Raw genomic sequence first — 24372 nt, 5'->3', positions numbered from 1 at the left:
CTGAGACTGAGGCGGTCCTCTTAGGCCACACCCCGAAACAGGTGCACTCATCATGACGTAACCACGTGGACAAAAATCCCCAGGGGGGCATGATAATGCAAATTTAGCATGCATTTTACAGTAACGTGAACATTTTATTGTGAGGAGGATTTCTCAAGGCCCGCTGTAAATATCACATCGGTGCTCCCTAAAGTTAAATGATGTAATTATAACAACAATAATTAGGGTTATTACATGATAAAATGTAATATGGAAACAACAGTGCTGTGAGGCTTTCACAGAGATCTCTTTCTTAAATTAGACCATAAACACGTTTCTGAGTTTATCATACTCAAACAAACACATTATTTACCGTGACATTAATAGCATTCAATTAAAAAAAGCCAAAAATAAATAAATAAATAACACCGTATTTCAGTTGTATCACCTTTTTGTTATATTTAGTGGTATATATAATTATATAATTATGAGTGGGGAAAAAGCTTTCTAAACCTCAAACCTCAACTTTTGAATATCACAGTTTCTAAATCTTTACAGATGAACTTTAAATAAATAATACATACTGCTCAGTTTGTGAAGTAATAATGCTTCTTGACAAGGGATAATTTAAAGGTTTATAACAAAGACAAAAATTAATGCATATAACAGCAGCCACAAATAACCAAAATAAAGCTAGACTAAAGAGGGATTGTCAGTTTTATTAGATACACTTATGCTGGTATATTGAATTTCCACCTTTGTTTTAACACACTGCTGTTCACAGATTGCATTTTAAAGTTGTCTTGAATGTTTTTTTGTTAATGTCAACAGCCTGAAGGCAGCACAACTTTGTGACCAAACAGACAGTGGGAGTCTGTTGTTTTTTTTTTTACATCCATTCAACACATGGCTGTAACTCTCAACTTGTACCACCAGATGTTAGCCTAGATTCAAGGGAGCGGTTTCTGTTTCAGTCTGAATCTTGAATTTGTATGACACATACTAAACCAAGCTGTTTATTCCCTGGAGAAAACTTTTAAAATGCGTCCTCCTTCATAAGAATAAGAATCGATCCATCTGCTGCATGTAGATGTAATTACTTTGTGTTGAGAGAAAAACTACAGATTGTAAAATAATTTAAATACCTTGGTATTATACTTGACTCCAACCTGAACTTTAAAGCACATGTAAAAAAAAAAGTCTGTAAACAAATTAAATTTAACCTTGCCAACTTCAGATTTATCAGAAACTCCATGTCCACTGAAGCAGCCAAGATGTACATGCATTCAATGATTTTCTCATATATGACCTACTGTTTGACAAGCTGGTCTCAGGCAAGTCACACCACATTAAAACCACTACAGTCTTTGTATAAACAGACAATAAAAGTTTTAGACAAAAACCCAAAGCAATTCCACCACTGTTCAATCCTCAAAAAATACCACCTCCTGAGCTGGGAGGACCCCACTCAGAGAGTTTGTAAGCATACGAACAAACACACATCACTTCACGAGGTGTGTCTCAAGAGGAATGGAACAACATCCCCACAGTTATCAGAGAGAGCAACACATATCATTCATTTAGTTCAAATCTGAAACACTGGCTAATTGATAACCACATCTGCCAGCACTAAACCTGTTCCGCTCGCTGCTGCCACCTTGTGCCTGGTTGTTGATGAATGTGTCCTGTTTTTTAAATGAATGTGGCCTGCGTGCGTTAGATGTCTGTTGAGGTGAGCCTCAGGTATAGCTCACTCAATGTTTTATATGTGTTTTATATGTTTTATATTTTTAGTGTTACATGTTGTCTTGTAGTGTGCACATTACATTTACTTTAGTACTTTACGTGCTTTTACTAATACTTGTTTTTGTAGCTTTTAGCGATGTTTGAATTTGTTTTGTTTTTTTAGGGAGCCTTTTATAAAATCTGGCCAGGGACAACAGATGAAAATTAGCCTTTTGGCTAACTCTGGCATATTTACAAAAATGTTTATCAATATGCAATGTTCCTGTAAAATAAATAAAAATAAAAATAAAAATAAAAATAAAAATAAAAATAAAAATAAAAATAAAAATAAAAATAAAAATAAAAATAAAAATAAAAATAATTAAATGAATAGAAGAGTTTCTCCAAGTCATACAAATTGCCAAAGATTGTTTTCTCTCTGAGCTCACCCACTGCACCTTCAGTGTTTATTTCCTTCTCTCCTGCCAAAATCTACTCTGTGTTCCCTTCTTATTCTCCCTCATATCCTGTACTTCAGCGAGGCCCTCTGGCACAAGCCCTACTTCCCTCCAAATTTCAATTTGACTGAGTACCAGGCCAGTTCATGTATATCCACATACATCATGTGATTACTCTTTCTTCCAGGAAATTTCTCCATTTCATCCATTTGTCTTAAACCATATCTGGTTTAAGACAAATGGATGAAAAAAATCTTAAAAGATTACCATAGGCCTACATAAGTTAGAGTACATTTTGTTTGAAGAACTGATTGGCTGATTTGTTGTTGAATAAACACAATGAAAGCTCTTGTTTGTGCATGGCAAAGGTTTAAATATACAGTCTTGAGGTATAAGAAACAGTTCCAGCCTCCTGCTCAGTGTGGTTAAAGTACATATGTTTGTTTTTTTAGGCTGTGGATTTTCTGTATGTCTGTATTTCTGATGTTTTTCTTTGTGTATGTGTCATGCCTTGATGCCTGCTGCAGATTCAATTTCCTTCGGGATGATAATGAAGTTAAAGTTGAATAATGTCTGCACTGATTTTAGCAGTTGTTTAGTTTAAACACTGTGTGTATGGTACCAGATATTTCAACTCCACTTCTTCAGTGGCAGAAAGCCCACTGAAGTAACCAGCATGTCAGTATTTCAGGTAAGCCCCACCCACATCACACCAGGCAGCACATTCAAACGGACACAGACAGACGGTTTACTCTCTGCTTTTTAACGGATGTCATGTTTTCCTGCTGATGCTTCAGCAAAACTCAGGAGGGAGTAGCTCAACAACATTCCTGACATACTGTTCAGCTGTGAGCGGTCACTGTCTCAGCCGATCCTCCCATCTCAAACATGAACTCAGACACACAAACAACTGAAAGAAGATGACACAACCCAAAAGTTCCTCACAGGAGTTTAAAGTGCAGAACAGAACTTTAAATGCTCTCAGATGACTACAATGCTATCAGTAAAACAGAGTTTCTTAGCAGAATAAGTAGACAAACTAGGTATTTAAAAAATGTGGATTAGTTTGATTATTGCTGCCAAATCTTACTTGTTAAGAAGATGGAGAGTTTAACAATTTTGTTGTTTAGGTTTTAGTTTCTCCAAACCGGATCTGGCCCTTTTTTATTAACAGATATATTATTGTTGAAAGTGTTACGAAAAAAATGATTGATGTGGATGAGAAAAACCACTGCAATGCAGAAATATCTGTGGTCGAGCTGGCAGAGCTGATGTGTGAGTTTTGACGCAGCTGTGTGGATAAGACAGGCGGTCTGTGACTACAACAATGAACAAAGACATGAGTCATACTCTTTTACACATTGTCTCCTTTACAGAAAAGTAAAGAGTCATCTCTCAGTCTCTGAAACACACACACACATACTCACAGACACAAGCAAACACGCACTTAATCAGAACCACACAGCAGCAAACACATGGAAGAAAACGAAACATTGACGTTTGACTTTTTTTTAAGGCAACATGGAGGCAGGAAGAACAAAATACCTCATGGGGTCATTTGAGAATAACATTAAAATTATACTGATCAAATTAGAACTTAGTCAGCTAAGATGTGTGTGTGTGTGTTAAAGAAGTGTGTATGTGTCTTGTTATAACACAAGAAGTTGTTGGTTTAGCGTTGGAGTCAGCATAGTTCTAAAACAGGGCTGAATTATTGTCATTAAATCAAATCAAAGACACTTATTACTCGTATGTACACAGTAACACTGAAAAGCTTAGGCAAACATGATCATTTATCACACAATACACATAAATAGATCACATTATTAAAACTCATAATGTAGCACAACAATCATAGAAGGCAAGTGGCAGGGAAACACCCTAAAGGTTTACAAAAAAAACCAAACTGTCAGGTGTTAGTCCCTTCTGAGAAAACTGTTAAATTGTCAAAACTAACACATTTAAACGCTGACATACAGGGTAGGAAAAACAATGTTATTGACTTTACTTAGTTAATGCAAATGCTGCAAATAATGTGGGTCACATTAAGTCAGGAGCGGGTCTGCACTACTCCTCTACACTCTTATTAGTGTTCACTGTAGCTTTCTAAGTTTGAAATACTCTGTCGATGTCATGAAATTGAACATGTTTGGGCACACACAATGTGCCTCCTTTGTTATTATGTCCATAAAAATGATTTTATTAAAGAGTATATGCTCATAATGAATACATTTTATACTTTGCAAGGCTGCTTCTAGAGCGGATTAATGTTGTATGGAGTAGATGGCATTGGACTTAACTTTACCCAGCACAGCTGCATGCATGTTGCACTTATTTCACCTGAGTCTGTGCCCATTGAGAAAAAGGAGGAATAAAAGCAGAAGTAAAAATTGGCCAGGCTTCTGAGTGGACGAAGAGAGAGTGGATTGCACTGTGGAAATGTAAGGGCAGTCCTTTGATCTATTGTTTATAAAAAAGCTTGATGCAGCTCTAATAAGGTTACCTTCCTTTTCCATGGTAACATTATTTTGTCAACCTTCTCTGTAGATATAAACTTTGTTAATGTTGACCTCTATGTCTCGCTTAAATCAACATTTAAATGTCCTTTAAAAGCCGTCTGAGTTAGGTGTTTTAGTCACTAAACATGTTACTGAATGACACATTGTGTCTAACAACTTGAGCTACAATATGTCCTTTACAATAATGGTGTTGTCATACACCTTCTTTTCAACAACTGGGCTATTTTAATGCAGATACTGAATCCCATCAGATGGAAATGAATGCACTCATTGTGCTGGAAGCGTAAAGCGCGTCTCTCCGCTTCAGAGCCTTTTCTAAAGAGACGAGGGGAGATGGACAGCGTCCTGCTGGGAGGGACAGTCCAGGTCATACAACCGGCCAGCATTAGTTCAGAGTTAGGCCAGCTGAGAAATGTATGAGTCAGCCGGTGACAGAAACCGAATGTTGATGACTTCATCATTCAGCGACGTCACAGGCAGGAACTCCAGGAACAGCCTCCAAAGTAAAAGTATCCACAAACTGTTCATTTCTTCATTCAGCTTTCCACAAAGGTAATGTGTACTTTGCAAAGTTTTGCAATCCAAACCCATTGCTATCATCTTTTATTGCCGACATGCAGTCCACGAAGACAGTCTGCTTTAAGTTATAAGTCCTTTACGGTTTCAGCTGATTAGACGATGAGGGAGTCCCGGCTGAGTAGAGTACTCTGATGAGAATAAAAAAGTACAAATGATCAAAACAACAACAAACAGTTTATAAAAAGGATTAGAAGACATCTTTTTTGGGGGGAAATGGGAGATAAATAAATCTGCACACATTAGCCAAACAGGGTTATGATGGTGTTGTAGAACCTGGGACAAATTGTATTCAACTTATTGTTCAAAATGTTTGAAGATTCAATTGAAGGCAACAAAAAAGCTGCTTCAGGAGAATTTACATATAGAGCTTTCACACCTGAAGAAAACTCCTGAAAAATTCTGTTTGTATTCCTCGTATGTTTTTTTTCGCAGCAAGTCAGAGTGAGCTAATGTGAGAACGCAGCAGAATAATATCCGGATAATTCACCTCGAGCCAGTAGGAGAAGGTGGTGACGTTTATATCCTGTCACTGGAGTCATGAGCGCTACGATCTCCATGCACACATTTCATCTGCTGCATTTTGTTTTATGTTCACAGTATGTTATTCTCCGATCTTCAGTTAATATAGTGATTCCGTTGAACTACACGTAGCATTGACTGTGTTTTTTTTTTTTATGTCACGTCTTACCTCAGGAGACCTCCCTCCTGTCTGACAGGTAAAGTCTACCGCTGTGAGGTGCATACTGTATGTGAACAGCCAGGTCAGGAGAATGTCCTGGTCAGGAAAAAGTCTTCCTGAAATGATCTAGATATTTTCTATATATCTAGATATTTTCTATATATCTAGATATTTTCTATATATCTAGATATTTTCAGGAGTGCACATATGAAAACGGCTTTTTTGTGTCTTTGAAGTTGAAAACCTTTGACCCAGGTTTGTCAGGGGGGATAAAACCAGTTATGAACGTTACTGAGGGTAGTCGTAAACAGAACAGAGGAGTCTACCTAGCTTTCACTGTGGTAGCATCTGAACCTGACCTGTCAAAGGTACAACAACAACAACAACACTTACTGTAGGCCTACAAACCGTTTTGATACTGTCAGTCACAGTTTCTCAACCTTAGAGCTTAGACTCTGTTTCGGGAGATTGCACTTTTCCCATTTTTAACACGTTTGACACACATTGTGTTTTCTGTATTGCAGTTTGGAGCTCCATCCAAGTGTGCCATAATCCAATTCACATGATAGCTTTAATCTCAAAGTGCAGGACTCTTGAGCATTTTTTGGCCCTAAAATGAGGTCACAGGCCAGAAAAGGCTGAGAAACTTAACTGCCAGACAAACAGCAACAACCCGAGCTTGCTGCACAAGCTCACATTTTTTATAGGCAAAACGCCTTCATCATGACATCTTACCAATCTGCTCAATTTGGTTTTGTTTGAGAAGAAGACCTTAAAGAAGCACAGATCAAATTCCTTCGTGCCATCTTAAAAAGAGGATTCTTTTCTGTGTAATCTAGGATCATATTTGGCCTTAAAACACGTTATAAGGTTATTCTAAGATATAGTTTAAGAACTAAATTAACTACACTTAGTTTTGCACTTCATCTTTGTTTCCACTTTCACTGCATTAAGATGAAGTGTAATGGTATTGCAAATTAGATCAAAGACCTATTTCAAAAAATGCAACATTTTTGAAAGACAGTTTTCAAAAACAAGAAAAAAAAAAAGCAGTTATCATGTTGATATTCACAGTTGTGAGACTGTTTGATTTGGAAGTAAAATGAATGAGAAAAGAGAACTGTATTTTAATGCTACTAAACAGCACAAGAAATGTCCGATCCTTGACCATAATGCGATTGAGGGGCCATCTGATACATTCTGTTTCTGAACTACCATGTGGAACTATCATACATTACCTAAATATTATTCTTTGTTCCCAAAGTAAAAATGCAGATTTAGTTCCTGAGTTCCTTGTGAGGTTCTAGAGAAACTTCTTTCTGTAGGAAAGCCTGCGTAGTGTCCGTTTAGAGATGGGACACTGAATGTTAAATTCTTTGTCGTGAGACTAGTGTTAACAACTTTCTAACATTGTCATAACGTTAGCTAGTATTCAACTAGTAGAGATGCTAACTAGGCTATATTCACTGCCGTTGATCTTCGATTAGTATCATCAACTACAATCAACTTTAGGCTTAAATCTAACTCACCACTTTGCGGCTCTTGTCTCTGGGTTCCTCTCTGCGACTGGGCTGAGAGTGTGTCAGAGCTGGAGATGAGTGAGTGTTTGCATGGAGCTGCAGTGGAGATGGCCTGTCAGTTCTGCTTCGCTCTGTCTCTGCATAAGAAGGAAGCGATTCCACCTCAGGTCTGTTACTAGGAGAGCGACTGCAGTGACGATTGGATTCCCCGCTGCTCTTTTTGGAGCTTCCTTTTGAGGGTGTGTCTGAATCCTCCTCACACCGGGCCCCACTCTTCCCCGGGCTGACCCCTCGCAGCTTCGACTTGCGCTCCAGCAGCTTGTTTAGGAACGTGCTGTCGTAATCCTTCTCTTGAGAAGAACTCGATGGAGGACTGACTCTGGGAGGAGGTGGGGCAGGCCGCTCGCTGTCCCAAGTGCCTCTTCTCTTTTTAGGGGAAGAGAGCGGGCTTATATTGTGTCTGCTTTTCTTGTTTCGTCTAGTATTAGCTTCGCGGTCACTGTACTCTTCGAGCTCATTTTCATCACTGTGATAATGTTGAGCAGGGCAGTCTCGGTAGGAAGGATATCGACTGAACTCCAGAAGCTCCATTTCGTATTCGCCCCTTTCTTCTTCTCTTTTCTCCGCCCCTCTCACTCTCTCCTTGTATGAGGCAGCAAACTCCTCCAGCTCATCCAGTGAGCCGGTTCGTCCTTCAGAGCGGTACGTCTTTCTATGCAGATGTTCTGATCGAGGGTTCCACCTGCAAATATAAAGACAGGCCAGAGATATGGCAAACAGTGAGAGCGGGTGAAACAGGAAACTTATGCAATTATGCAAGACAATAACTGATCAACACAGATTAAAAGTTAAGCGCACTAAATGAAATGGGTAACAGTTGGCTTTCTCGAGTAAACGGATTGTTAGAACTTCATGTTTTGTATAAGGGAAACTCAATGAGAGAATCTTTATTCATGAAGCTAGATATCCCCTGCAAGAATGCAAATTTTTTTGTGTTTCTAGAAGTCTTTTTAATTGAATTTCCTGCCATTGTTACTTTAGTGCAAGTACATGGATAAATACTAGGTTCTGTACCTCTTGTGGTTCTCGTCATCGCTGTGATTCTTTTGCCGTTGATTTCGGACAGCTCTGTGCGGCTGCGAGGAGGGTGGAGGGTCGTCACTGTATCGGCGTGGAGGAAGGGGCTCTTCCTTGCAGCGGCGTTGCTCTGAGTCAGGGTTGTCATGATACCGTCGCGGCGAAGGGGGATCATCCCGGTAGCGTTGGTGCTCAGGGCTGCGGTTGTCACGGTATCGTTGTGGTTCAGGCTCAGGGTCGCGGTCAGGGATGGCGGGCAGAGCCTTTTGCTGGACGTTTCGATATGTTTGGCGGAAGCTGTTCTCTCCCTCATGGAGGGAACTCAGCTCAGACAGGTTACAGGCTGAACGGGTCAGAATGAAGGAGAGGTAGGATTAAAGAGGTACACAAGTTAATTCCTCTTTAACAAAGCACAGAAACAAATATGAAGAAGACACTACAGAAGAAGGAAGTCAGAGTCGAGGTCTGCAAGAAATGACAAAACATTGTTGGAGTAAAAGATGTGAAACATATGCTTACAGGTAAGTAGGCATGCAAACCTGCTAGTAAGCACTTCTGAACTAAAGGAAATTCAGTATGCAGAATGTCTGATCAGAGAGGCGGGCCAAAGCAGGGTCAATAGAATCAAAAGCCAAAGATACACATCATGCAGCAGGTGTAGTTTAATGATTACAACATGCTCTAGAAGATCCTGACAGCGCTTTGAGCGAGGAGATTCCATGGCACAGGTTTCTGAAGCTTACACTGGTGGCTGATGGACCTGGCAGGGTTGAAGTGAGCCAGTTGCTTCTCTACATACTGAAGCACCCTGAGGGAGTCCTGATCCTGAGGTGTAGCCACGCGGTAGGGAACCCCTACAGCATGCATCGGCACTGCAGATACACAGCTGACTCATCAACAATGAAGAACTTTTGTTTGTCTGAGTATGTTTGGGGTTTTCTTTGCGGACTGAGGACTATACCCTTGTTTTTGCTTGTTTTCAATAGACTGTATCATTACTGTTTCTAACCAAAAGTGCTAAAATAAGCAGTTGAACAAAAGCAAAAAGGCAGTATTAATACAATAAAATTACTCTTTTAGATTATTCCAAACCCAACAATTGCAGCAATTAAGATTTCCCAAATTCAAAATAAACTCTGCGATTAATTTAAAGGCTTCCAGAGAAAGAAAAAACAAATCACATTTGGGTAATCATGCTTCTTCTAAAAACAAAAAGAGACCTCACCTGCTGTGAGTAAGCTGCCATCAGAAGGGGTGACCGAAGACATCTTGTCCACCAGGGATGGCGGGGCAATGGGAACCATTGTTGGGACACCCGTGACAAAATATGGAGGGTATGTCGGTGACTGAGGGGTGGAGGTGCCAGTCTTTATACCCTTGCCTGCCTCATATACTACAAAAGCAAAAAAAAAAAACATATCTTTTCAGTCTACAGAAAAACACTTATTTGCACCTGCATGTATATGTGTTTGTACTCACAGTGTCGAGGGCAGCAGCATGTGTCCGGGCAGCACCAGCAGCTGACGTAGCAGCAGCAGGAGTGAGGACAGCACTGACACCAACAAACCCCAACCAACAACAGGAATAAGAGACTGCCCAGTGCTACCGCAGTAACAAACACCCACTCTGTAAGAACATAGAGCACAAGGTTCTGAATGTAAATAACTATCAGCGCGTGATTACAGACTCTAGATCCAGATAAATTGCATGATATATTTGTTATCATGTTCATCTCAGCATTTTTTGCTCTACTCACCACTGCACTATTGTCTTATTTAGCCTTGTATATATTAGTGTTTTTTTTTGCTTATATTATGTTTAATGTTTAACTTTGTACATTGAGAGCACAGTTACGGAAGACAAATTCTGTGTGTGTGTGTAAGCATACATGGCCATGGCTGATTCTATTCTATTCTATAAAAGACAAAATGATCCATAGAACAAAAAGGATATACAAACATAGGAATTGGTTAGCATTGACACAGGAACTGCAAATTTGAAGTCATGCTTGGGTGTGAAATGACTTATTGCTTAATAGAGTTTTACATTCATTCACACTCCAGTGATAGTCCAACACTTCTTTATAAATAATAAAATCAATGCATCACAAAACCTAGAACCATTATGAAAACCTACAATGTAACTGAATTTTTGGTTAGAGCTTCATATGTATTTTGCAGGAAGCAGCTCATGTAGCCTCAAGCCAAGATGAGGAGTTGACTATCAAGCTCAAAAGAGAGGATATCTAGATTGTATCTAAAGAAAGGAAAAACTGGAAAACATGTTTTCCTGTAAGCTGCTTTAAGCTACACAAGGTATAATTTCCCTTGACATGGTGTTATTTCTGTTGAGATGGGAGCAAACATACAAAAATCCCCCATACACTTCTGGAGAGGAGGCTGAGTTTTCTGAAAAAATGTGTCTTTTGACAGGACTGTCAACAAGTCAGAGTAAAGTACATCTTGACAGATACATGAGTTACAACAAAAGTGTAGATGATTCTACTCAAAGTGCTGGAGCCTTCTATTGAGGAAGTGAGTGATACAGGAAGAATAACAGATACACTACTTTTTTCTGTGTAAGGGGACAAAGCAAAGGAAAGGGAAGGGAAGGAGAGGACAGATAGGGAAATCTTTAACAATGTAAAACCAAGGACAACATTTCTCTCTCTCTCGCTATACACACACACACACACACACACACACACACACACACACACACACACACACACACACACACACACACACACAAACACACAAACACACTCACAGACACTCACACACACACAGGAAATCTGATTTTGCTGCAGGAAGGAAAGGGACAGTTTAGATTTATCTATAGAATACTGAAGGTTTGGCTGTGACAACAAATTAGCTTGTAATATTATCTCAATTGTAACTTTTATCTCACTCACACTCACATGCACACGCACACGCAAACACACACCAGGATAGTTACTGACACTGTACGTTCAGACATTTCAGAGCTCTGTGGGAGTTGGGTTGAAAGATAAGCTGAGTGAATCATGTCCTGCTACTTCTTCAACACATTTGATCAAACCTTGATTAATAAAAAAAAATGACAGGAATTTGACTTGACAAAAACAAACCTCCCTCCTTCTTACTGTAATCAATGCTTTTTGTGTCTAAATGATGAGGGAGGAACTCTTCAACCACAGCCATAAATAACTATAATGACAATGATTGCTGTTTTCGAGCACATGGAGCTCATCATGATAGGAGTGATAGCCTGCTCATTAGCTGACGGGCGTGGACTGGTCTTTTGGGTAAAACCAGCTCTGAAGACAAGTCTGGAAAAGCGTATTCATCATTATCTACTTATATGAGATAGAAAAGGTGAGACAGTATCAAAGTCGAAGCTGTTAGACATTAGCATGTGAACACACAACAAATGTGGTGGTTCACGTCTTAATAGTTTGGCCTACCTTTGTTAGAATACATTTCATGTGTTGAATATTGTGCTAAAATTTCCAAAATGGTTCTAAAAAACCTCTTAAAAGACAAACACCGACGACCACCGTCTAAATGGTTCCTACACCCATTGTTAGAGCGGTTAGTAGGGTTAATATGAAGAGAAGGAACCAGGTGAGGGGGAGAATACATTATGCCCCTACCTGGCATAATCTTCAAATCAAAGTCTGGCAGGAGATCTTCAGGCATCCAAGAAAAACCTGGAGAGAGACAGAGCAGAGGAGGAGAGCAGGGGAGAGGGAAAGGTGTTGATATAAATGATTGATCCAAGCTATTCTGCAGCAGCATGCATGAAGAGAAAAGGAACACAAAAACTGAGGGAGATGCAGAGAAAAGAGACAGAGATGAATAAATGAAGGGAGCAGACAGGTCAACAGCAGCATGCATCAGAGGACCTCTTTGCCATGTTCCAGAAAGCCTCCATATCAGAGCGTATTGATCGCCTGACTTCTGAAAAGCTGAGAGGTAATCTTTCCGGTGAGAAGACTGACTGGAACATGAATCATCCGCATGGAGATAACATAAGGAGCTGTGAGTAATGTTACATGCAAAGCTGCAAACAAATCACGGCTGGGCTACATTCTTCACGTCCAGAGCCAGAAACAGACAGCAGAGAAAACACGGTGTGCTCAAAAGAATCACTTTGTCTTTGTTTCTGTTGTCTGGACAGTAAAGAGAGTAGTGTCTCCTTCATGAGAACAAACCTTTCAAATCATAGTGAAACACGCGCCTGTGGTTTTCAATTGATATTGTGAAATAAACTAGAGATATTTAATAAAGAAATGGATGTTTACATTGAAAATAAAATGTATATGACAAGCTACAGGTTTACAGGTGGCAGTGTGTGCGTCTATTTCTTGAACGGTAACAGTGATCCGATGGATTTATGTTGCTGGTTACCTGACGACCTCACTTTGATGGCGAAACTGAAGTTTATTTTTCAAAATGTGAAACTAGTATTTGTAGTAGAGTATTTGGCAGTATGGCGATGCTCCGGAATGACGGGATAAATCGTTGTCAAATGTTGACATAATAAAATGATTACAATATTTGTACAGTAACTTGGTTGAAATCATTAGGTGTTGTAATTATACCAGTATTGATTCATATGTATTGTTAATTTAAAAATGTCAAAGGATCAGATTGTTGTTGTTACCTTTCCTGGGATCTTCAATATCGTTCACCAATGAGTCTACTCTATTAGCCCTGTGTTCAGTAGCTGGCAATGCAGTTTTTCAGGGATGCTCGAGACGCGACTTTGTCTATTTAAATGATGAATGTTTTATTGTACAATATATTCACTATTGATGAAACTGATAAAACAATGTTTTTTTTCCCTTTCCACTGATGTGTCCGTGTTTGTTGTGTATATGAAAAATAGTTGTAGTTGTATATGTTAACAGTGAATTTGGGGTTTTTATCCTAAAAGGTTTGGATCTTTTCATGTTGTTTGAGGATGTAAATAATTTCCTCTGATTTTCAGGAAACACTGAAAGAACAGAAACAACCAAAGTCTTGAAGAACCTTCACCACCTTTCAGATGTTTCTCCTGGTATCTTTCTGGTGTTATGTCTATCGCTTCCTTTTTTTCTTCTTGTAACACATCTTAAATGTGCCCCACACAAGGTCAGCAGACGTCAGAATGAATCATGACACACAAGATAAGAGGTGATCTGTCAGACGCTGGTACATAAATGTGCATGAGTGTGCTATTTTGGGGGGGTGCATGTGTGTCTATGTGAGCACCTGGTGATACAGCCAGTAGGTGAGTGTGAGTGTGACGTGAGCAGATGCCAGTGTTTTACTGTGAATACATTGTAATTCATTTAAAGAGGGGGTGCTGCTGAGTATGAGGAAGAAGCACTACAGAAACAGAGAGCAGGTATCTCTGTCTGACTCTGACATGTTGCACATACCTCACTGAGTACTTTTCTGGAGTGCTAAACTTGTCTTGCTGGCAAAAACAAAAACAAAACAACTTGTGGAGAAGGAGGTAAATAACCACATCATAGTAAACAAAAAAGTTGCTAATATTTGCATTACATGCATTTGCACACTTAAGCCCCCACTTGTTTTCCCACTCAGTTTCTGTTGAGTCTTCTGTCTCCCTCTTGCTCAAGCAGTTGAAGGCAGCACACTTCTCGAGCTCCTCCTTCATAATTTGCCTGCAGGCTGGTGATCCTCCAAGACTTCCTTTCAAATATTTGGGGATTTAAGTGTGTTAGTTGGCATGCCCCATGTACAGAGGCTAGAGTCCATGAACCTGTTGCTCATTTCACGCATGCCATTCCACACTCTCTCTTGGCCCAATTTCCAACTCTATCCCCTGTACTGTCTCTCCAATAAAGACACAAAAAGCCCCAAAATAAATCTTTAAAACATGCAGATGAAAGAATATATGTCCTTTTTAAATTTCCAAAAGTGTTCAGAACAAAATTAAAAATAATTTCCAGGTAACACTTGACTTCAAAATTGCTTTAACTTTTTCTTTGGAAGTGAATCAAGCAATGAACTCCTTTTGTGTCTTTTTTTTATGTATAATAATATTTAATTATAAACGAGCTTGCCCTCTCTCACTGTTAGCCCCAAACAACAGAGAAGTCAGGGGTCCTGGAGAGTTCAGGTGCTTTTCTAAATACATCCATGGCTCTGAGCCGGCCCAGAGCCTAAATTGATGATACAAATAATTAAACAGAATTTTGATAAAGTCTAAATATGGGCTCATAAATAACATTCAATGGCAGAACAAAAATGTCAAATGTCATAATATATGATACAATGACACATTGTTAAGGCTAAATGTTTTTTTTTATATATTAGGCCTCTAAGTTGAGCTGTGACTGTCAGCTACTAAAATTCAAACAGAGTGAACAGAAAAGGGCTTTCCGTTGAGTAGCCTCTACTCAAAACCATTGGTCCAAGTCAGTCGAGTGTCTCACATGGTGTCACCCTCCACATCATTAAACCTTTTCTGTATTCTTTGCTGTGAAAAGACAAAAGACCCCCGAGCCATTCTTGGAGGCCCCAACTGTTGTTATGGAAACACTACAAGAGCCTCACATGCCATATTAGCTACACCCAGCCCGGGAAATACAACATGCTGGCACTGTGGCGGATTTCGCTCATGTTGGGTTGAACACTGCAAGGCTTACCAAGGCTAACTAATACAGCAAAATCTAATCTTATCATTAACTGTACAATATAATCATAAAGAAGCTGTACTCAATATTTAACCTGATTCAGAATGTACTCAAGGCTTTGTGAATTGTAAAAGCATATTGTCCTGTCCTCCTGTGTGTACTTCTGAGTGTGTGTGTGTGTGTCTTTCTGCACACACATTAGTCTCTGAGTGCCAGCCAAACAAAAGTTCAGCCGCAGAGTGAATTAGAGTACTAAGAGCCACATAGCCTCTCTGCTGTTGTTATGGTTACATCTGTAACTGAATGCAAACAAATACACCGATAATGTAAAGACACATCACATACACATACTTAACATGGGACACACAAAACATCCCCCCCCCACACACACACACACACACACACACACACACACACACACACACACACACACACACAGACTAAGAATTTCCCCTTGTCCAGCACTCAGGATTAAATAAAGAAACTTGTGAGTTTTGTGAACCTTAATGGTTGTGGATGAGACAGAAGAACTATTTGAAGAGATTTGATTGAGTACCATATGTCCAACAGAGCTCTCACAAAAAGGTTTACTTATTACAACAAAATCCTTAACAAGAGGCACAGTAGAAAATTAGACCAAGCTTACCAAGAACCAGCAGCTCCACAGAGGCTTCGTTCTGTCCCTCTAAGTCATCAGAAATCACCACTTTACAGATGTAAACTCCGCTGTCTCCCCACTGGACCTCTCCTATGCGGAGGTCTGCCTCTACACGAGAAATAAAGGTTTCAGAGGTTAAAATGAGAAACAGACCTCCTAAACACAAAGCTTATCAACACTTCATGTGTTCTGTTGCTGTTCACAGTATATGTTCATTCTGACTGGCTGAGCAGATCAGCATGGATCAATTAAGATTCTTTATTATCTCATTTTCAGGATGAAGCATTAACTGATGTTTGAACAGGCTAGACAATGTTTGTGTATACTCAACCGACAGATGCCAAACAATCGACAGATGTTTGAAAAGATTCAGTTTACAACAAGCAAAATTACTTAGAATAAGGTTGGACTGAAATAACAAAACTCCACTCCAGAATAACATGCACTTACGCTGTTTGAAAAGGGAAGCAAAAGGAAAAATTCAAGGTTCCACTTAATTTTTATCCTTGGCTCAAAAGGTTTGAATCTCATTCCCAGAATGTCATAAAATCATCATTGAGTGTGGTCTTTTATCTGCTCCTTTGTAAAGCGTCTCGTGATAACACTTGTTATAAATTAGCGCTATACAAATAATGATTGATAGATGATTGATTATAACTGGCACGGCCCCACAATCGAAACACTCCGGCCATCAAACATAAAGTCATTTATTTAATTTTTATTTAACCTTTATTTAACCAGGTAATTAATAAGTGATACTTTCACATCGTTTCCTGTGATAATGGTGTTTGATTAGTGATTCTTGGATTATCATCTCGTTTAAAAACTGCTACAGCACCAACATTTCATAATATATAAGGCCCTTTGTGTGTCAAAGGTGGCAGCCAGGGACGGGTTCACAGCTGTCATACCTGCAAGTGTTCTTGTCACTATACTCGGATTGTACACTTGTACACTGATTATAGCCCGGGTTTGAATACATTTAATAAAAGTTTTTTAGATCAATGTTTTTTGTATCAGATCGGTTCATTTTCTCAATCTGGAGAGTACATTTTGACTGTTTCTTTTTGAATCGAAAGTGATGTTCCTGGGCCACTGAGTACAATGGTGGGGCCAGTAATGTAATGAAAAGAGACTGGCCCGGGGGGGTCAGTGTCAAATTTAACTTAATGTCAAACCCTGATATCTTTGATGTTAATAGTTCTGCACATCTATTTTAGTTATTATGATTCTGCATCCGTTTTGAGGGCATTCAGGGTTTTGAAGTATTCAGGAATCCCAGGTTTTATCATTTACATGTGATTTTGTCTAGTGTCTAGCAGGTGTGTGTTAAAAAGGGGTAGAGGTCAGAGATCATTTTCTGCCTGTCAAGTTCTTTGGCCACATGAATGAAGTATAAAACAGAAAGTTCCATTACATTCTTTTTGACTGTTTTCTAATTTCGGAAGCAAGATTCTGACATGATTCCCAAATATAGCCTGAATCCAACAATACTGGTCCATTTACTCCATGGTACGCTGGTCAGACATGTAAATAAAGCAGACAGGAAATGGGTTGTGTAATTCACTTCCTTTTCCTGTTAGCCGAGCAAGGGGGAGGAGAGACTGGCTGACCAGGCCACACAACTCTAACCTGTCTCCCCTGTAACACAATGGATCATCCACTTATTCAGCATACCATTTTTATTTTATTTTAATGGAGTTTATGTTGTTTTCATTTAAAACTGCTCAAAACTGCCCAAGATAAAATGTTGGTTTTCTTTGTTTCTTCTCATAGCTGTGCTGTCTAATACATCATGTAAGTCAAATGGCTGCCAACTTTAAAATGAAGGGGAAAGGAGGGGCTTTAATCCGTGTTAGCCTTGTGATTTACAGTGCACCCCCTGCCCAGTGCATGCTGGGACAGACTCCAGCCTCCCCCTGACCCTGAATGGGATTACATGGGTGTGGATGACTGGGCTTCTCTACGGGCAACAAAGTGAAAGTTTTCACTTTTTTGTCCCTTTGCTGCACTGACCTGTTTGAGAAAAGATAAAAAGTGACAGAGACGCCTTACACTGAGAGAGACGTTTGTGTGGATAGTGGGATGTAGAGAGTTCCAGAGAGTCATAAATAAAAGCAAGACATTGAAGTACATCAGAGGGAAGGAGTTAGAGGTCAGGATGAATGAGAGGACAGCGTGAAAACCGCTTCTTTTGTCTGTGTTCCTGGCTGGTAAAGAGAAGGTTGATTCTTCAGCCAGAGTCAGAGCTCCATAAATCTGAAGCCTGCAAACAAGGCTACCTCTCTGTCCTCAACAAGCACACACACATAACTACACAACTATGCACAGTAGTGTATAGTGGGTAAAGAAAGTAAGGGCATACAGAACCGAGGACTGCTTAGTTAGCATGATGATTATCCCAAAGTGGAATAAGTTGCTTTGGACTTATCAACTGACTCTTGTGGCAACTTGTCATTGATGCTTTGACCTGAATTTAGTTCAATGCTTATTATATTGAAAGAGTTAAAAAAAATACTACCCAGATGCATGAAGGGATGATGAGCTGAGCTGCTGCTCATGTTGGCCTATAATGTGAACTAGCAGCAGAGTGGTTAACTCCTAATGAAAACTTTAAATCAAGCCGTTTCAGGTAGATAAAATCAGTCTGCAGTGCGCTCTACAGGCACACAGGAGAGAGAAGTGATGAAATTATAGTGCTAGAAACTGAACTTTTATTTATCCTTAGAAGTACCTTTGGATGTTGTTATTTTAGTAAAGACTAGCTGTCAAACAACAACATGAAAGACAGTTCCCTGATTATCAATTTCTTCCAAAGGTTTTAACCTGAGCCAGTACATAAAACAATGAGAGCAATAGTATCACATCTCTACAGTATACATTGTGAGTTGTATATAGCTGTCATTTGGTTTACGCTTGTTTCAAATCTGTACTTTGTAGCAGCTGATGTTCAAGTTCAAGTCTGGGTATCAGAATCCATCATGGGAAGGGAAATGGTTTTGGAACATCTCTGGTGCCAACACTACATAACTGTGACAGTAAAGTGAATATCTAATCTGTAGCATGTAATGTAAAAGTTCAATTTCACAGTTGGAATTCTTTTATTAGGTCTGAACGTGTCATTCCTTTTTATGATACTAACAATATAAATTTGGCAGCATACTTTGAATAATACTTATCATACTATGTATGCCTTGACCTACTCTGGATTTCTTTTCTTTTTTTATTCATTCTTCTTCTCATGCCGAACTGTAGAACAACTTGAGTTATATAACCCGATTGTCCTGAGAGTTAAACTTTCAGAAAAGCCTTTTCTGTATCTTACTGTCCACAACGTGTGCAGAAAGACTTTTTATCAGGGACGTGTGTGTAAAATGGGCCAATGCTCAGATTTATGGCTTTCATTAAACTTGCCAGGTACTCCACAGAAGAAATAAGAACATTGATACGGATCATTGTATTACCAAAAAAAACAACAGGATCTTATTTTCCTTGTATGCACCAAGTACACTTGAAGCTTTTCTTTTTGCCTTATGTCCATGTTTTGTTGTTTTCCTCTATTGTGAGTTTTACTAAAAAATAATCAAATCTTACTGTTGATGATGGAGATGTCTCTGTTCTTGTAATACTCTGACAGTGTGATGGAGGAGCCAGAGATGGAAGCCACAGTTCGGACCGTCCGGCTGCTGTCAGCACAGTCAAGGTAGCTTGCCGTCATCGCATTCTCGTACCCTCCAACAGCGCCGCCTGTTCCACCTGTCATCCCCCCTCCTCCCAGACCTCCACCCAGACTTTCTGGGAAACTGAAAGAATCCCGTGTACGGTCTCGACAGTACGACTTGTAGACCCACTGCACCACGGGGGTTTGCGTGGACACGCTGTTGTAGTGACATGGCAGAACCACCGACTGGAACAGCACGGCATACCTCTTCTCGTCTCTCACAAACACATTTACCCCCAAACAGCCAGGAGGGAGGGCACCTGAGGGAGGAAGAGGAGATAACAAAGGGGAATCAGTGAAGTGTGAAATTAGCAAAGAATCATTACACTCACTGTGTTTGAAGGAAATGACGCAGTACCAAAGTGTGACTTCAGTTCAACTTCAGTGATTAATGAGGGATTAATGGGATGGAGACCAGCAAAAGTCTGAATTGGACGGAAGGATTTTAAACGGACGGGTGGAATGAATGAGAGCTCAGAGGGTGCATGTTTGTGTTCTTTAAGCAAGAGGAAGTAAGAAACAGAAGTTTGGCTGGTCAACAGTCGCAGCATCAACACTGATTGCGATCAAAGTTAATGGAGGCCTTTGAGGTATTGTAAATCCTTCTTGCCTTCAGTGGAGGATATTGATTTAACCATGACACCTTGTTGCTGGGGAACAACGATCCCGTTTTCTAACATTTGTTCATTAAGTTAGTCAATAATTTAGTGTGAAGTTGTCAAAAAGATGAAAAATTTAATTTTGATTTCCAAGGGCCAAAATTTGTGTCTAAAATTAGATTCATTTAAATTTTTGTCACGAATAACAAAGAAAAGCAGCAAATCCTGTTTGACACTGACTGAAATGATTAACCAATCATCACAATAGTTGTTTTTTCATTGATTAACAGTTGCAGATCTACAATAATGGTACATTGCTGCTCTAGACCCAGTGCCAAGAAAGAAAACCTTTAACAAACACGTCACAGATCTGCCAACCAAAGGAGGTTTAGGTAATAACAGGGAATGTGTAATGAGGGGGATCTAAGGATTACTACAGCAGACAGAACCACAGTGATTCAGATGCTGGGTTTAGTTTTAAGCAGACACCTGCTCCTGTTTGCTCACCCTAAAAATATCTGACACTTCTCATTGCAACACAGAAAGCCAAATGTTTCCATGAATTTGAGTGAAATCACCTATGTCTTCTTTAACTCAGTAAAGCAGAATGATTGATTAGATAACTCTTTTCCCATTGGCTGAAATGAAAAGATTCATCTTGCTTTTTAGCAATTGAGCGTAAAAAAAAAAAAAGTCGTGCTGAGGCTGTTTGGAATGCTTCTGCTCGTTGATATCTGACTGCGAGCTGAGTTGACCTGCAGTTATTTGGAGCCACTGAAGCTGCAGGACTCTGGGTCACACGATGACCAGGAGCTCAAGCTCAGCAGTTCAACAGCAACACACACTGGAGATGTGACCATGAGAGAAAAACACACCCACCCACACACACACACACACACACACACACACACACCCAGAAACATCTGTGTATGCAGCTGTATGTATGTGTGTGTTTCTCAGACTGAGCAGTGGGAGGTGGGACTGATCTGGACCAGTGAACAGGGATGAGGTAAGGGATGAGAGGCGGGTGTTTCACTAATGCAGACCAGACCTGTTGAAAGAGTTTAGTCTTCTTACTGTTACTAGAAGCAAATGTAAACAAACACCTTACCCCTGGCTTCTGAGAACTGCTTCAATCAAAAATACCAACAACTGCAGAAAGCACTGCACATTGTTATTTTACAGTCTTTTGCTGCTTTGTTGTTAACAGACTTTCAAGTTAACACTGACAATAAACATGGATTAAAACTAGTGCTAAAACTATTTGTCAGTTGTGTGGTAAGATCATCAACAGGAAATGTATAAACGACTACTTTGATATGTTATGTACTGCTAAAGTTAATTACACATAAATGTAAATATCTAGCTGGTTTTAGCTTCTCAGGTGTCAGGATTTGCTGCTGTTCTCGGTTTTGGATTCTAAGTTTAATTTATTTTAACTCTTGTCTCTTGCTCCAACATAACAGGCATTTTGAAAGATTTCATGTTCACTGTTAGACATTTTTGAGTTTTTAAATGGCTTTGATCAATTCAATAATAGTTCAAATCGTCATTAGTACTTATTCCTTATGTCATTAAAACATAATGAAAACAGTCATTACTGTGGTCCCACTCTCTGGTACAAACTTCCTGCTGACCTGAGGTCTGTCACTACTGTCTTTACTTTTAAAGCAAAACTCAAAACCTATTCTCCCAAACATACGAATAGTTACTTTTTGTATGTAAGTGTGAATGATCACATGTGGTTATTCATGTTTGCTCTGCAGTGTGTATAACTTTATTGATATGATTTCTGTATCTTATTCATGACAATGAAAACATTTTTAGTTGTATGCTGTGTTTTTGACCTCAATGTAAAGCACATTGAGCTTACCTGTAATGGAATGTGCTTTATAAATAAAATTGCTATTGTTCTACGTTGTAGCCCTTTAGAAAGACAGTAACAGCAAAACGTAACAACAAAACTGTTCAAACAAAATGTGCAGAAAAAGACATGTTGTTTGAATTCAGACAAAAAGGAATCAAGCTGACTCAAACACAATTTCCTCAGGGGGAACATTACACTAGCTTCTCGGAACTGGAGGTGGGTCTTACTGGGATCACAGGCTGTGGAGCAATCCATGCTTTATTAGTTTTCTGAGGAAACCACCTCCAGAGGAGAAAATGAAAGCAGGACAAAGAGGAGGAGGCAGGGGATATAGTTACTGTTGTAATACTGAACTGAGCAGCCTGTCTGAGACTGATTAGAGTATAGTATTTGAATAGCCACATGGCTAAAAAGATAAATAGAGAATCAAAAAAATTGAAGAACCATTGATGAATGGTCAAATTATTAATTATTGATGGACTCATTGAAGTTTTAATCTTGAATTTCAGCTCAAACTTGTGATTTTTTTAACATAGTTTTGAATGGCTGCATATTAGTTTGCAAATAATCCTACAGTATACTCCACATAGGCTACATCTAATTTGAATGTAGGATTACGCAAAAGTTTTCAAATTATAGATACTTTGTGAAAAGGGAGAAACAGACTGTAATTTCAGGAAGGAATCTCATGAAATCTAATAACTCAGACCTCCTAATCCGCAGCTCTACAAAGCTGTCGGCCAGATCATTTCACAGTCGACTGAAGAACTGCTAGTTTACCGTCAACTCTCCAAAACAAAAGAAACCAAGCAGTGAAGTTAATTTTCAAACTTATTTGGCTTTTAGCAGCTGAAATTATGTCCCTCTACTAACACAAACAATTATTATTAATATGTGGATAAAGTTTGAATTGAAATACGTATATCGTCGGTTTATTATTAACATGTCTAAGCAGGTAAACTACATTAAAGAAGTTAACCCAGATTTAAATCAACCTGTTATAACTATGGTTACAACACTTGACACGGAGCGGTTCCCATCTTTTTTTTCTCCGTTCATCATCTCTTACCTGTCAGAAAAACGATACAAATCCACCACTTTGGAAAAATAAACATATTCCAAATCCGGCAGGTGAATTTCATCAAACTTGTGAGATAAACGTCGTCTTCTTTTCTCTTCCGTCTCATCCCTGCTCGGTGTTTCGTGCTCCCGCAGAACTCACTGGCAAAGTAACGGGACAGGACAACTCCGACGGAAGGACCAGCGTCAAGAGTATCAAAATAAGTCTCTGAACATCCGGAAGCAGTTTAGAAAATAAAAGCTTCCTTGACGCAGACAGCAAGTAAAAAACTGTTTTGAAGACTGCGGGCATTTCAATTTTGTTGTTGTTGTTTTTTTGTTTGTTTGTTTTTTTTGCTTTAACCAAAACAAAGTTTTTGTAAATTCAGTAGGCCTAATTTGATTAAAATTTAACGGAGCATAGGCCACTAGCTACTGTTTGGCTGTAAATTAACTTTTTGTCACTAAAGGAGAGAGAGAAAAAGGTTTGCCTAAGGTAAGTAAGGAGAAGTAAGATGTAGCCTATTTGTGGCATAAATAGACATTGTGGGACATTACTGCATGATATCGGTTGAGGAAGAGTTGTTCTAATAATTAAAATAAGTCCAGCCTTGTAATCACGTGTTGTCGGAATTATCAGAAAGTTATCTAACTGGGAAATTCACATAAAGGCTCCATCAGATAGGACAGACCAGACAATATTAAGGACAAATTAATTTAAAATACTTTTTGTCTAAAGCACTTATGGCTGCGAGGAAGAGTTGCTTGTGTGAGTTATAAGATTGTAGGCCTAAAGCATTTTACACCACCAATGAAATTATTTCTTTCTTTTTTTTTCTTGCATGCTCATATATTTTTATGTTTAATAGTCACCGTGTTTTCGCCATCACGAAACAATAAAGTTTGAGTTTTTTTTTTTTTTTTTTAAATTTGTTTTGAAGTCCATATCACTCCATATCCGTTTCTAGTTTTTTGTTGTCGTTGTTCGACATCATTCAGCAGAGTGGGGGGCGCCAAGACGCGCTATTTCCAGAAACAATGGATGGTGGCGGTGATGGAGGGAAAGGGGGGGGGGGGGAGTGACGTATGAAACACAGGATGACCACCTGTGGAGAAAAAATCGGCTACATTTCCTAAAATAATTAACATTTTAATTTAGAAGGAAATCAAAAATATAGTCTTAGTAAATGAATACCTATACTGCCCCTTCTGGTGCTTCTACAGTAGGTAGGCCTATATCTAGCCTATTATACTAATAAGAATATGTATTTTATTATTTTATCATTACTAGCATGCAATAA

At 39.1% G+C, this 24372-nt stretch overlaps 1 protein-coding gene across 4 annotated transcripts; it reads right to left on the bottom strand.

Moving 5' to 3' along the window:
• Nucleotides 1–604: 604 nt before the first annotated feature.
• On the bottom strand, nucleotides 605–23253 carry LOC132972147 (immunoglobulin-like domain-containing receptor 2). 4 transcript variants are annotated; one of them, XM_061035016.1, is made up of 10 exons: nucleotides 23082–23253; nucleotides 19420–19806; nucleotides 15814–15933; nucleotides 12171–12227; nucleotides 10016–10162; nucleotides 9762–9929; nucleotides 9280–9408; nucleotides 8534–8879; nucleotides 7469–8201; nucleotides 605–5388 (listed from the first exon to the last, which is right to left on the bottom strand). In XM_061035016.1, exons 1-10 carry the CDS (start codon nucleotides 23197–23199, stop codon nucleotides 5353–5355), a joined length of 2241 nt encoding a protein of 746 aa, XP_060890999.1. In that variant the 5' UTR covers nucleotides 23200–23253; the 3' UTR covers nucleotides 605–5352. The 4 variants fall into 4 exon arrangements, with proteins under 4 accessions (XP_060890999.1, XP_060891002.1, XP_060891001.1 ...); XM_061035017.1 differs by lacking the exon at nucleotides 605–5388 and adding an exon at nucleotides 6225–6298; XM_061035019.1 differs by lacking the exon at nucleotides 9280–9408.
• Nucleotides 23254–24372: the final 1119 nt, after the last annotated feature.

Source organism: Labrus mixtus, chromosome 1 (assembly GCF_963584025.1).
Source record: "Labrus mixtus chromosome 1, fLabMix1.1, whole genome shotgun sequence".
Taxonomy (NCBI): Eukaryota; Metazoa; Chordata; class Actinopteri; order Labriformes; family Labridae; genus Labrus; species Labrus mixtus.
Note: the sequence above shows the minus strand (reverse complement) of the source record. Positions and strands in the feature narration are given on the sequence as shown.

Bases quoted from the DNA above. Each gene is read 5' to 3' on its own strand.
- LOC132972147 (XM_061035016.1), bottom strand. From the start codon at position 23,199: ATGAGACGGAAGAGAAAAGAAGACGACGTTTATCTCACAAGTTTGATG. The intron at 19,807-23,081 runs GTAAGAGATGAT...TTCCTCCCTCAG, and splicing joins TTGTATCGTTTTTCTGACAG to GTGCCCTCCCTCCTGGCTGT. The intron at 8,880-9,279 runs GTAAGCTTCAGA...TGACCCGTTCAG, and splicing joins CAGGTCCATCAGCCACCAGT to CCTGTAACCTGTCTGAGCTG.